Source organism: Oryx dammah, unplaced genomic scaffold (genome assembly GCF_014754425.2).
Source record: "Oryx dammah isolate SB20612 unplaced genomic scaffold, SCBI_Odam_1.1 HiC_scaffold_12, whole genome shotgun sequence".
Taxonomy (NCBI): domain Eukaryota; kingdom Metazoa; phylum Chordata; class Mammalia; order Artiodactyla; family Bovidae; genus Oryx; species Oryx dammah.
The window spans coordinates 54820310-54834182 of NW_024070196.1; the positions used below are offsets into that span (position 1 = coordinate 54820310).

A 13873-nucleotide genomic window follows, 5' to 3' on the forward strand; every position below is an offset into this window, starting at 1 on the left:
ACCCACTCCAGTGTTCTTGCCTGGAGAATCCCAGGGACGAGGGAGCCTGGTGGGCTGCCGTCAATGGGGTCGCACAGAGTCGGACACGACTGAAGCGACTTAGCAGCAGCAGCAGCAGTTGCAGCATGTATGGATGCGAGAACTGAACCATAAAGAAGGCTGAGCGCTGAAGGACTGATGCTTTTGAATTGTAGTGCTGGAGAAGACTCTTGAAAGCCCCTTGGACTGCAAGATCAAACCAGTCAATCCTAAAGGAAATCAACCCTGAATATTCATTGGAAAGATTGATAGTGAAACTAAAACTCCAATACTTTGGCTACCTGATGTGAAGAGCCAACTCACTGGGAAAGATCCTGATGCTGGGAAAGATTGAGGGCAGGAGGAAAGGGGGCTAACAGAGGATGAGATGGTTGGATGGCATCACTGACTCAATGGACGTGAGTTTGAGCAAACTCCAGGAGATAGCGAAGGATAAGGAAGCCTGGCATGCTGCAGTTCATGGGGTTGCAAAAGTCCGACATGACTTAGCAACTGAAGAACAGGCGCAATAAACGCTATAAGAAACACCAGAAATCATTAAGCAAACTCTTTCATTTTTACGGTAAGAAAACTCCCAAGTTAAGTGATTGCCAAAATCTCACAGCTGGCTAATGACAGGCAAGGGTCTTTGCTCCTGACACCTGAAAACTGGAATACTTATAGGTGAAAAACACTTCATTTGTTGATATCAGTACAAAGGCAACAAAAATCTAAACTACTCTTACCATATACACAATTGACATTACACAAAAGCTCTGTTTCAACTTTTATACTTTTATTCCACAAATTCTTAACTTGTGACTCACCTGCTGAGTTGATCCAATAACCTTTGGTTCTGTTCTGATAATTCCTGGACAGTCCGTGTTTCTTCTCAATCTGCTTCCTTGCTTGCTGACTCTCCAACTCAAACTGAAGCTGTTTCACACTACTCTCCGGCTCAGACACACGCCCTCCCCTTCTTGGTTTTCAAATCATCTTCCTTCACATTTCTCTTGTTCTAATTGCTGGGTGAAAAGGATTTAATTTCAGTTCAGTTCAGTTGCTCAGCCATGTGCCACTCTTTCCAACCCCATGGACTGCAGCACGCCAGGCCTCCCTGTCCATCACCAACTCCCCGAGTTTACTCAAACTCATGTCCATTGAATCAGTGATTCCAATCCAACCATCTCATCCTCTATTGTCCCCTTCTCCTCCTGCCTTCAATCTTTTCCAGCATCAGGGTCTAAAAATTCCAAAGGCTTTTTTTCCTCTTTTCTTTTCCCTTGTCAGTCAAAACAAAACACTGCCATATAGGAAAAGTTGCCCATTTCACAACTGCAAAAATATTCCCTTCTTCCAGAGAAGGGAAGGTTGGTTTCACAAGCAAAATGCCAGAATCTTTCTCATTATAGAATTTGAAAATCATTTTCTTTTGTTGAAGACATGTACAAAGGTTCCAAATGGAACCCAGATTGTATGTAACTGCACACAGAGGATTACCCTGAAATCTATCACCAATCAAACTGACTGAGAGGATGTTTCTTTCAGGTTAGCTGTCTCTTTAATCAAATCCCTCACTGAAGGAATTTCAAATCACAAGCATACATCTCTGCAGTAATACTTCTATATATTCATAATCAAATCTCTTTTTAATTTTTGAATCTTTTTAAAGACACCCTTTTATTTCTTGTTGCTTGCCTTCAAGTGAAAATTAAAAATTTCAATTCACGGAGTTGTTTTTTGGCAGTCTACCTATAGGTTTCACTAGCCACTTTTCAGAGTGGTATCTCAGGAGTTCATCAACTGGCTTAGCTGGTTAACTACAACTAGGCAGTTAACTGAACTACAGGGCACTTACTGGTTTCCTTTTTTTCCTATCTGATTTGATATGTCATTGGACTACAAACACACTTCTTACTACAGAAAAGTTTCTGAATCTGTATTCTGACTGTTCAACCAGCAGCAGTAATATGGGACCAGACTAAGGTCAATTTCAGACCTTATTCAGGACCGTACTATTCTCTTGTAAGTCAAAGTAAACAGAAAGCTGCAACCAAATTGGGTAACAATATCCTGGAGAATCCCAGGGACGGGGGAGCCTGGTGGGCCGCCGTCTATGGGGTCGCACAGAGTTGGACACGACTAAAGTGACTTAGCAGCAGCAGCAGCAAATGTATAGGCAGAAAAGGACAACAAGTTATATGGTTCTCATAGGTTACTTTTGGCCATCCAGTTGCATGTGTGAGACTGAGAACACAAACAGAAAAGGACTATTTAAATATATATAAATATACTGCAATCCAAAATAAATCCTTGACCAATGGTCACATGATGAGCCCAGGCTTACCTGATTTGTGCAATGGAACCGTATTTCCTAATTCTTGAGTATTTGAAGGTTATATGAAGCTCCCTTAAGGCAGTTGTTTCCTTCCAAGTGGGAAGTTAAAACATGGCTACCTGGAGGCCTTAACACAGCTGAAAAGCTTTAGGATAACACTCTGATTAGTGTTTTCTCTTTATTAGGTTTTCTCTGAAAACCTGGAACATATTTTAAATGCTTCGCTGCTTTTTAATTACTCTGTGTGCAAACATCACTTCAGTGCTATATAAAGTAGCCATGGTGGTGGGGGTGGTTTAGTCACTAAGTCATGTCCAACCCTTGCGACTTCATGAACTATATAGCCTGCCAGGCTCTTCTGTCTGTGAGACTGCCCAGGCAAGAATACTGGAGTGGGTTGCTTAGCCACAGTAGTAGTCCAGTTGCTCAGTCGTGTCTGACTCTCTGTGACCCCATGAATTGCAGCACACCAGGCCTCCCTGTCCATCACCATCTCCCGGAGTTCACTTGGTATGCTCTATTTTAGATGCTGTGAACAGTACATATCTAGAATGGCCCACAGTGTTCGAAACCCTGCATGGACCCATTTGTTGTGAGCAGCGTGGGAAAAGTCAAGTGGGCTCAATGAATGCCCTTCTCTGATGATCCCAAATGGTCCATACCACCCCCCTTCCAGGCAGTCTTCTGTGAGGTAGTATAATACAGCAGGATGGGCACATCCCTTAGCAGGCAGCCACTGCTATGCCTCACTACTCCACACCCTATTACTAGGCAACAGGTCCTGCTCAGCCATTGGTCCGGTTCCTCAGTGGGCCCTGCCCATAAGCCACAAATTGTCAATGAGCAACCGGCAGATGTCCTGCTCAGCTACTGGTCAGTGCCACAGTGGACCCTGCCCACAAGTAACAGTCAGTAAGGGACCATTAGGTAAGTGATTCAGCTAAGGGTTAGTGGTGTGGTGGTCATCAGGTAGAGAGTGAAGTAAGAGGCCCTCAGGCCTTCTCCTGGAGGCCCTCAAGCTCACCCAGCCTTAGGCCAGCAGGTGAGCTGGAGGGCCCAGAGAACAGACCGGGGACTATGTCCTGCTCCAGAGCCCTGACTAAGGGCCTCCACTAGCCCAGGCCTTGAGGCAGTGGTGAACTTCTCCCCCATCCCTGTCTCTGTGACCTACTAGCAGTGGCCAACTGTGTGGGTCACAGTCTGTGAGACCTGATCTCCCCTATTTGGGTGGCCTCAGGAGACTGAGGGCCAGTTGGGTTGGATGCCTGGTTCCCTCAGGGATGACAGCTGGGCAAGGTGTGGGAACCTGGGCCCTGAGAGAGCTGCCACCTGAGATCTGCCTCCTCTTAGCCAGGACTGGGACCGTGGAGCGTGCAAGTTGTGCCTTGGGACCTTGCTCTTTCTTGTCAGCACAGAGAATAACATTCATCTGGTAGAGATTTACAGGAACATCGCTACCTGACCATGACCTGACCTGAAGAACAAAGGATCTGACACCAAGAAGTCTGCAACAACTAACCACACACCTCACCCCCTCACCTTTTGCTTTTGAAGGGGCTTGCTGAAAGCTTTCAGTACCTTGGGGGTTTTAGGGTATGAGCCACCCTCTCCTTGTATGAACCTATAATAAACCTTTCTTTGTTTTAAACTCTATAATGTTTTATTATTGATTGGCCTCACTGTGCCTGGGGCACGTGCACTTGAGATTTGGTAACAGTAGGACGAGGAGGGAAGGGAGGGGGGGAAAGGGGATTGGGGGGAGCGGGGAGGGGCGAGATGTGTGTGGGGGCGTGGGGATGGATGAGTGAGTGGCTCCCAAAGCTATCCAGCGGGCAGGTGCCTCCCCAGGCGTGACCACTGGGTCTCACTCATCGCCGTAGGGACGTCCTCACCTCCAGCTTATCTGTCAGTTCCTTGTGCATCTGCTCATCCTGCCGACTCTTGTCTTGGTTCCTCTCCAGCAATGCCGTGCCCCTTCGGGTCGCTAACCCCAGATCCTTCTGCCGGATTCTGGGCAGGCGCGGTGGCTGCAGTCCGACCCTCCCTGGGCTTGTCCTGGGGATGCTCCCCGGGTTCGGAAGCCCGCTCCCCGGCCGCCAGCAGCTCCAGTTCCTCCTCTAGCGCCAGTTCCAGCTCCGCGGGGCCCCCGGGAAAGAAGTTGAGGGCGGCGACAGCACTACGGATTGCGACCTCAGCCGCGCCAGGCAGCCAAGTGCAGCAGGCGCTCTTCAGCTTGGTGGGTGGTGAAGCGCGGCCGCCAGGCCCAGGCAGGAGGCGGGCGGACTTGGCCCACGCGGAGCCCTCAGCGGTGCGGCTGGCCGGCCCGCGCCGGGCGGCAGGGTGGAGGGGCCCCGCCTCGCCGGCCGGCCGCGCCCCTCCGCCGATCCCAGGCTCAGGGGGTCGGCGCTCGCTGGGGAGGAGGCGGTGACAAAGGATGAGGAGACTGAGGTGACAGGAAGCAGGAGGAAGGTTGCGAGGGGGAACCGCCAGGTTTTCAATCGCCCTGTTGCTGCTAGGTGGGGCTGCCGCGGCCGCCCGAGCAACGCCTCGCGGGGCGCTCTGCTGTCGCTGCGACGCTCGATGGAGCCGAGCTGCTTGTCCCTGGGCTCGGCGGCAGCAGCAGCGACGGCGGTTCCAGGTCCGAGCCGCACAGCCCCGCAAGCTCCTCCCTGCATGCCTCAGCTCCTCCAGTTCTCCCGGCTGGCCGCACCCCCTCTCCCCGCCCCTTGAGGGCGCAGGACGTGCGCGGGCACCTGTTCACCGCGTCCGCGAGCGATCGCCGGTTCATGCATCTCCTCAGCGGCGCCCAGGCGACGCTGGCCGTCTGTACCCCTGAGCGCGTTACCTGTGGAGACCGCTGTTGCCTTCCTAACGGTCTTGCCGCTTCCCGGGTGCGGCCACGCCCCCGGCCTCACGCCCACCTCTCGGTATGGCCCCGCCTCTAGCACGTTCACTTCGGGGTGTGGCCTCGCGAGAACCTCGGAGCACGGCCCCGCCCCCAGCTTCGTTCTCGCTTCTGGGCCCTTCTGAGAGCCTGGCGTCACTCCTGCTTGGGCTTAGGAATTCCTGTGTGTTCAGTGGGTCTCAGTCTCAGGTGGTCTCCAAGGGAACTGAGGACATTTCTCCAGCCACGATTTTGGGTCTGATTCCCCGTGAGGGTTATGCAGTCAGGAGAGGGAGCGCTAGAGAGCAATAGAAGGGATGACTTCAGTATCCCAGCATCTTGATGATGACGCAGAAATACAAGGGGTCAGATGCTTTGGAGACCAGCAACCCCTAAGGAAAGGGGTTCTATTTAGAAACAATGGGAAATAACCGCTCATAGGTGGGAAATACGAAGCAAACATTCTGCCCAATAATAACTTCTGTTAGACACTTATGTGCCATGTCTTGTTAAGCGCTAAATACGCATTATCTTCACAAGAATCTTATAAAGTCAGTACTTTCACTCTTCCCATTTTACAGAGAAGGAAACTGAGAGCTTGAGAGATAGGATTAGATCCAGGAAGACTCCCTCCGGGGTTTGCATATATTGTTATTCTTTACTTTCCTCACATATAAATCTTGAGGAAGATAAATGGTCACTGTGAGCAAGATGGCCGGGGTCGATATTCAAGATGGTGTAAGGAAAGCTTCCTGGAATAACCAAACCAAGGACTGAAGAGTCTACTAGGTGATTCCAGTCAGTTCTGGCTGTGACGACGTTGGTGATGCTCCGTCTCTTATCTTCAGAAACAGTCTCATCTGAAGCTAGCATTGGTTTCTTTCCTCTTGGACAACCCATTTTTAAGTTAGATCACACTTTGTTTCTTTTTATCACAATAAGATGGAAATTTCAGCTGAAATGAGTCAAATGATTTCTCCTAACTTCTCCTTGTTAAATTCAGAGCCTAACAATACTCAGGTATATGCATCACTTTCTACCCTCAGACTGAAGGAGAGAATCCCAAAGATCCTGAGCCTCAGAGCTGTCTTTGTTCTCTTGCGGATTGAAAAGGAGACAGACAATAGAGGGTTTCCCACATCAATCTGAGAGTAAGCTTTGAGAATTGACCGTGGTACCATTCCAACAGAGCACTGTTCTAACACTTTTTATTATATTCCCTTGAGCAGAAATCATGGGCCCATGGTGAAACCCAACGTCAAATCCCTTTTGTCTTTTTTGATCAGGAAAGGAGAAGTTACTCCTAAAAATAGATTAGGGACAAGACCAAATAGAATTCTTAATCAAAAGAGGTTTCAGCTGTTTATTTTTCCTTAATGCAGACTTGCAGCCTATGTTTCCCCAAAGGTCTTTGTCTTGCCTTCCTTAAACTCAGTGGACCTACTCAAGACTTGCCTGATACTGTGAAAATGAACTATTACAATGCTAATAATAATTATAATTTCTGAAGATCCTTCCTCACAATATTCCCCTGCCTAACCTGACTAGGAAGCGATCATTTTCTGCTGCAGGTTTAGCCCTAGGTACTATTTTCCCGTGAATAGTCAAAGGAGACCACCCCAAGTTTGGAAAACTATTTAGAATAACTGTTCATACATTTCTGGTCCCAGAGCCTCTTTACATTCTTAATAAAGTTCTTAAAAACCTTCAGTTTATATAGGTTTAGATATCAACCTTCACTGTATTAAAAATTAAATGTTTTTAAAATACTTATAAGAAACCCATTATGTGTTTAACATAATGTATTTAATGAAAAATAACTAAATATTCCCAAGCCAAAAAAAAATGAACAAAAGCAATGGCATTCTTTTTTATTTTGCAAATCTCTTTAACGTGTAGCTTAAGAGCAGAAAATGGATTTTTATATCTGCCTCTCCATTCAATGTAGTGATGTTTTGTTTTGGTTGAAATATGTGAAGAAAACCCCAAGGATTTAGTTGGGAAAATGAAGACTTTCTCTTAGCCTTTTATGATTGTCAAGGGTATTTTTCTTTGATAATATACTGAAATTCAACAAGAGATGTTAGTTGCAATGTGGAATCTAAAACCTGAAGGAAATCCACTCATCTTTCTTCCGCAAATGGCTTTTTTACCCATATGTGACTGATTCTTTGCGTGTGTGTGTGTGTGTGATTGATTCTTTAACAGTATGTATCAGTATTTGGGAAATAATGGTTCACTGAGTGATGCAGATCTTCCAAATACTGTTATATGTCTTTATGTATTTCAAAATTCCATTCATTAATATCACCACTGATCTCATCAGAAAAGTCTTTAAGTATTGGCAAGCTATCAGGCTCACTGGGGTTGATATGAGTTTTCCAAAATTCTTATTTTCCCTGGAAAGCTCCAACTTTATCATTGGTAACCATAGTTTCTATTGTTTTCCTTTAAGTGACAGTCTTGCTACGTTCATTTTTGAGAAAATATGTACCAAATACCCAAATCTGAATACCATAATCTATTTGTCATTAATTTAAGGAAAAATGATGTTCCCCAAAATACATGATTAGTTCAACCCCTAAGTCAAACAGTGGTACAAAGGTTTTATCTCAAAACAACGTACTTAGGTATACAACAGAAGTGCATTATGGGTACTTCAGTTTCATCACATGGAGTATTAAAAAGATATTTACTCAAGGAATGGGATTTAATAAAAGTAATGTTTCATCAGGCACATTCTCAAATGAAAACTAGCTTCTTTCTTCTTCTTGTGAACAAATAGTAGTGAAGAATAACATGTCTATGAGTACACTTTGGTACAACTGCCATGAATCATGCTAAGGTATCAGTAATGTTATCCACACTATCCTTTTCACACCAAGAAGACCAACATAGTGAAAAATAAAAATATTATTATACAGTTAGTATTATGTTTACTAACATGAAATTATGAAATAAAATGAGATTATGAAATTAGCTTTACTGTTGTTAATACTGTTAGAATTACCATCAATGCAATTATTATGAAAATAGGGCTTACTTTGCCGACCCTCTGAAAAGGTCTTTAGAACCTCAGGAGTTGATGAACCATGCTGAGAATTGCTGATTTAGAACCATTCAAGCCAAGTTAACCTTAAACTAAGAAGAATGAAAAAGTACCTTCCCACATGGCACTTAGTTGTTGTTGTTGTTCAGTCGCTATGCTGTGTCCAACTCTTTGAGACCTCAGAGACTGTAGCCTGCCAGGCTTCCTTGTCCTTCACTGTCTCCTGGAGTTTGCTCAAATTCTTGTCCATTGAGTCAGTGATGCTATCTAACCATCTTATCCTCTTTTGGCCCCTTCTCTTCCTGCCCTCAGTCTTTCCCAGCATCAGGGTCTTTCCCAGTGAGCCGGCTCTTCACATCAGGTAGCCAAAGTATTGGAGTTTCAGTTTCACCATCAATCTTTCCAATGAATATTCAGGGTTGATTTCCTTTAGGATCGACTGGTTTGATCTCCTTCCTGTCCAAGGGATTCTCAAGAATCTTCTCCCAATTTAAAAGTATCAGCTGTTCATCATTCAGTCTTTTTAATGGTCCAGCTCTCATATCCATACATGACTACTGGAAAAACAATAACCTTGACTATACAGACCTGTGTCGGCAAAGTGATGTCTCTGTTTTTTAATATGCTGTCTAGGCTTGTTGGGCTTCCAAGGTGGCACTAATGGTAAAGAACCCGCCAGCCAATGCAGGAGACATAAGAGAGGTGGAGTTTGATCCCTGGGTTGGGAAGACCCCCTGGAGGAGGGCATGGCAACCGGCTCTAGTGTTCTTGCCTGGAGAGTCCCATGGACAGAGGAGCCTGGCTGGCTACAGTCTGTAGGGTCATAAACAGTCAGACACTGAAGCAACCTAGCACATGCATATATGCTAGGTTTGCTATGGAAATTAGTGCCAAGATTCAAAACACAAAGCAAAGATATGAAAACCCACAGACTTCTAAGAAATCTATTATTTAGTTTATTCTGATTCATGCCAGAATAATAGTGGCTAAAATATGTATCATTTCATTCCTTAAATCCTTTGTATAACATCTCATTTAATCCCCATAGTAACCTTACGATGCTCGTATATAACAATAGTAAGTACTATGACATGATATTATAATCCTACCTAACTCTAAAGTGCTTGCTTTTAGTTACTAAGCATCATATTTTTATCATTTTTATTCCTTTAAAATACATTTACATCAATATTGCTTTGGGTACCTTGATATTTTGGTAACCTTAGGTAGGACCCATCTTAGCATGGATAGATTTCCACATAAGTGCTTTCACATCTTTAAGGGCAAAGCATGAAATTTTCTTAGAAATCCTGATAGTTCCAAACATGATAACACTCATTGAATTTCCTCAAGTTGTTTATTTTTATTAGCATCTTGGTCTGTGAAAACTGGTAAGTGTAAATATTTTCCAGAAAATTTGTTTTTGAAAAGTCGTGTTGAAGAAACATGAGGAGCTGGCAAAACATGTGATAAAGCAGTTCCACATTTGGTATTTTCATCCAGCAATTATAAGTGTGTGTGCTTTTAATTTTATATTTTATTTACAAACTAGTCATAGGAACAGAAGTCTCAAAAATTCCTAAAATGTTACCCAAAAACATTTATGTTTTTTAGAGATGAACTGAGTCAACATTTTTGTGAAATGTGATGTGTATACCTCCAGTGATCCTCAACTTGGTTTTTAAGGGAAAAACATTAACTTCTGTGGCTCATGTTCAGTGGCATCCTTGCCCTGTCTGATGTAGGAGTGAGCTTTCTCTGCTACCTGTCACTAGGGGCCCAGCTCATCCTGCTGGGACCTCTTTCCCAGCCCTCCCATCTCTAGGTTCTTACCTTGGCAGCCCCCTCACGCCTTTCCCTTCACCCTTCCAGGGTCCTCTCCTGGACCTCAACCCCACCCTTCACTCCCCTTTCCCCTTCAGTTGTTATTAAGATAAAAAATTTCTTAGGACTTCTCTGGTAGTCCAGGGGTTAAGAATCCGCTTCCCAATGCAGGAGACTCGGATTCAGTCCTGAGTTGGGGACCTAAAATCCTGCTAAGCCTGAGTACCACACCTGCTGGGCTCTAGAGCCTGTGACCCACAGTAAGAGAAGCCCCTGTGCCACAACGAAGACCCAGTACAGCCAAAATAAAAATAAAATAAATTTTAAAAAATATTTCATGTATGTACGGTAGTTAAAATGATGCCTGGCACATGGTAGGCACAGTGTGGGTGCTTGATAAATCAATAAATACATAAAATAACTGAGCACAGATTTCTTCCTCTTAACACCATGATATTTTAAAGCTGTTTGTCTGACTTCTTTTTCTTTAGATGCCTGTTTCCTTTTAAAACTTACTAAGTTAAAAAAGGGATCAACTAAAAAATAATAAATAATAATATAAGTGGTATTGGATATAGCAAAACCATGATGGTTGTATGCAAAAGACTAAAGTTGGCAGATAGTGGAGTTATTGAGAGTGAATATCTGGGGTTCTTGGATTAGATCTGCCATTAACCGACTGTATACACTTGAGCAAGGCATTCAGTGTGTTTGAGCTTTGGTTTCCTCATCTGTATGGCACACGGATGGGCTGAATAAGCCTTTATTCTCTAAATCAGGAGTTCTCATCTAATGCTGATTTTTGCCCCTGAGGACATTGGGCAATATCTGGAGACATTTTGGGTTTTCACAACTGGGAATGGGGGTTGCTACAGGCGTCTAAGTGATAGAGGTCAAAGACGCTGCTAAATACTCTACAATGCATAGTACAGCCTCCCACAACAAGAATTATCTGTCCCTAAATGCCAATAGTGCCAAGGCTGAGAAACCCTGATGTAAAACAATAGGCTTCTACAACCTGGCAATGGGATTTGTTGCCTGAGAAATATATGAAAGAGTTGGTTATACACAAGAGAAGCTGTGATGTGAGTCCAAGGGTACTTGCTCTTAGGAAGTCCCATCTGGAAGCCAGCTCTTAAAGAGCCATACACCACTTATGCAAACAAATAGATAACAAAAACAAAACCCTTCTGTTTCAGGCTGACTGGCTTCCAACATTGACTAACTAGTTCCCTCCTCCCCACTCCCTCTTTGAGTGATTTGGCGGTCTCCACTGCTCAAACTCATCAGAAAACAACTGCTAAATTTATGTTCAAGAGTTGGCTATTTTTGGTTCTTCCAATGCCCAAACCTAGAAAGATTTGTGATTCAATTTTCTGTGTTCACATTTTCCTGCTTCTTTTCAATGATCTTGGCCCTAAACTCACTACGGATGTGTTTTGTACATACATCATTCATCTGATGCTATTTTTAGACATTCCCTAATTTTATTATTTCAAGAGTTTGCCAAACATTTGCTTTGTCTTGTTCTTTCTGCATCACACTCTTATTTAATCTGTTGGCAGGCAAGTTATTTATATCTATTGATAACTGCTCATAGTAACACTGTTTTTTTTTAATTGGATTATAATTGCCTTACAGTGTTGTGGTAGTCTCTGCTGTACAACAAGTGAATCAGCTATATGTCTACATATATGCACTCCCTCTGGGACCTTCCTCCCAGCCCATGCCCATATCACCCATATCATCACAGAGCACCAAGTTGAGCTCCCTGTGCATTATAGCAGGTTCCCACTAGTTATCTGCTTTACACATGGTAGCACTGATTCCTTAAGTGAATCTCCCCCATTTTTTTCTTTATATTTCTTTGTTAATTTCAGAGTAAACTGATTGAGGAAGCAGTACATCATCCAGTTTCCAGGACACCTGAAAACTTTTGCTGGTGGTTAGGTAAAATGCCTTTAACCTATTTTTCATATTTTGTGTTGTCATTGCTACTACTGCATTTCCTGCTCTCGGTAAAAAGCCTATATGGGCTTCTTGGTGCCTTTCTGTGATAAGAGCACTCGGCATTTTCTGAAGAGTCAAGGTGTAACTGCATGTGTTGCACAGTGTAGTTATGGGTGTATATGTGGGCATGTTAAGTGTTCTGGAAAGATAGATGGAATAATGCACCAGTTAATATTGGTAATTTAATTTATCCCTGACAGTGTCTGGGAGAAATAAGCTCTTACTGGTGATTAAATTTTTATGGGAGAATTAATTTTTTTTTAATTCTCAAGTTGTAAAGAAGCCTAATGAATTGTACAGTTATCAAGGCCATTGGCCAGTGAGTATTTATTAAGTATCCATCAGAAGTTGGTATGGATTTAGACTTAACATCATAAGAGTCATTTAGGATTTAGGAAAACACAAATTGCTATCCTTGAGAAGATTTCCATCACTGCCTGTGTAAAAGAGTGTGGTCAAATGTGTACCTCAATGTTCATCATAGCACTGTTTGCAATAGCTAGAACATGGAGGCAACCTAGATGTCCATCAGCAGATGAATGGATGAGAAAGTTGTAGTACCTATACACAATGGAATATTATTCAGCTATTAAAAAGAGCACATTTGAATCAGTTCTAATGAGGTGGATGAAACTGGAGCCTATTATACAGAGTGAAGTAAATCAGAAAGAAAAACACCAATACAGTACATTAACACATGTATATCGAATTTAGAAAGATGGACATTAGCACATATATATGGAATTTAGAAAGATGGTAACAATGACCCTATATGCGAGACAGCAAAAGAGACACAGATATAAAGAACAGATTTTTGGACTCTGTGTGAGAAGGTGAGGATGGAATGATTTGAGAGAATAGCATTGAAACATGTATATTACCATATGTGAAATAGATCACCAATCCAAGTTCAATGCATGAAATAGGGTGCTCAAAACCAGTACATTGGGACAAGCCTGAGGGGTAGGATGGGAAGGGAGGTGGGAGGGGGGCTCAGGATGTACACCCATGGCTGATTCATGTCAATGTATGGCAAAAATCGCTACAATATTGTAATTAGCCTCTAATTAAAATTTTTTTTTAAGAGTATGGCCAAACTGGGCAATCACGTCTCCTATGGCTTCACTATAGCTCACATCAGAGGAAATGTAATATAGTGATCGACCACATAGTTTCTAGGGTAAACCAGTTTCAAGTTGAGGCTCCCCCAGTTACTAGCTAAATAACCCTGAGTAAGTTAGTTAATCTCTCTGAGCAGGCATTGTGTAAGTAAGTAATTTTGTTCACGAATGCATTCTTAAGGCCTAACACAATGCATAGGGTATAGTAGGAATTTGATATAATTTAATAATGAATGATGTGGGACTTCCCTAATGGTCCAGTGGTTAATAATTTGCTTCCCAAGGCAGGGGGCTGGTTCCATCCCTGGTCAGGGAACTAGATCCCATGTGCTGCAACAAAGATTCCACTAAAGATTCCACCTGTTGCAACTGCCACCTGGTGCAGCCAAATAAATATTTTAAAAAATAATGAATGATGTATATGAAGCACTGAGCACACTGCCTAGCACATAGTCAGTGCTCACTCAAGATATTTAAAAAAAAACAAACCTTGACCTCAGAATGCCAGATGTGTTATATATTAACTTGGTATTAACCTCTTAATTTGGGCTTCCCTGATAGCTCAGTTGGTAAAGAATCTGCCTGCAATGCAGGAGACTCCAGTTTGATTCCTGGGTTGGGAAGATCAG

At 43.4% G+C, this 13873-nt stretch overlaps 1 protein-coding gene across 1 annotated transcript in view; it reads right to left on the reverse strand.

The window, feature by feature from the left end:
• Nucleotides 1–688: 688 nt before the first annotated feature.
• Nucleotides 689–13873, reverse strand: part of LOC120871390 — an 81649-nt gene continuing 68464 nt past the window's right edge. The window contains exons 2-3 of the mRNA XM_040251288.1: nucleotides 4249–5081; nucleotides 689–1043 (exon numbers count right to left, since the gene is read on the reverse strand). Coding sequence (XP_040107222.1) covers nucleotides 4283–5081 — 799 coding nt within the window. The 3' untranslated portion in view covers nucleotides 689–1043; nucleotides 4249–4282. The remainder of the gene's footprint in view (nucleotides 1044–4248; nucleotides 5082–13873) is intronic.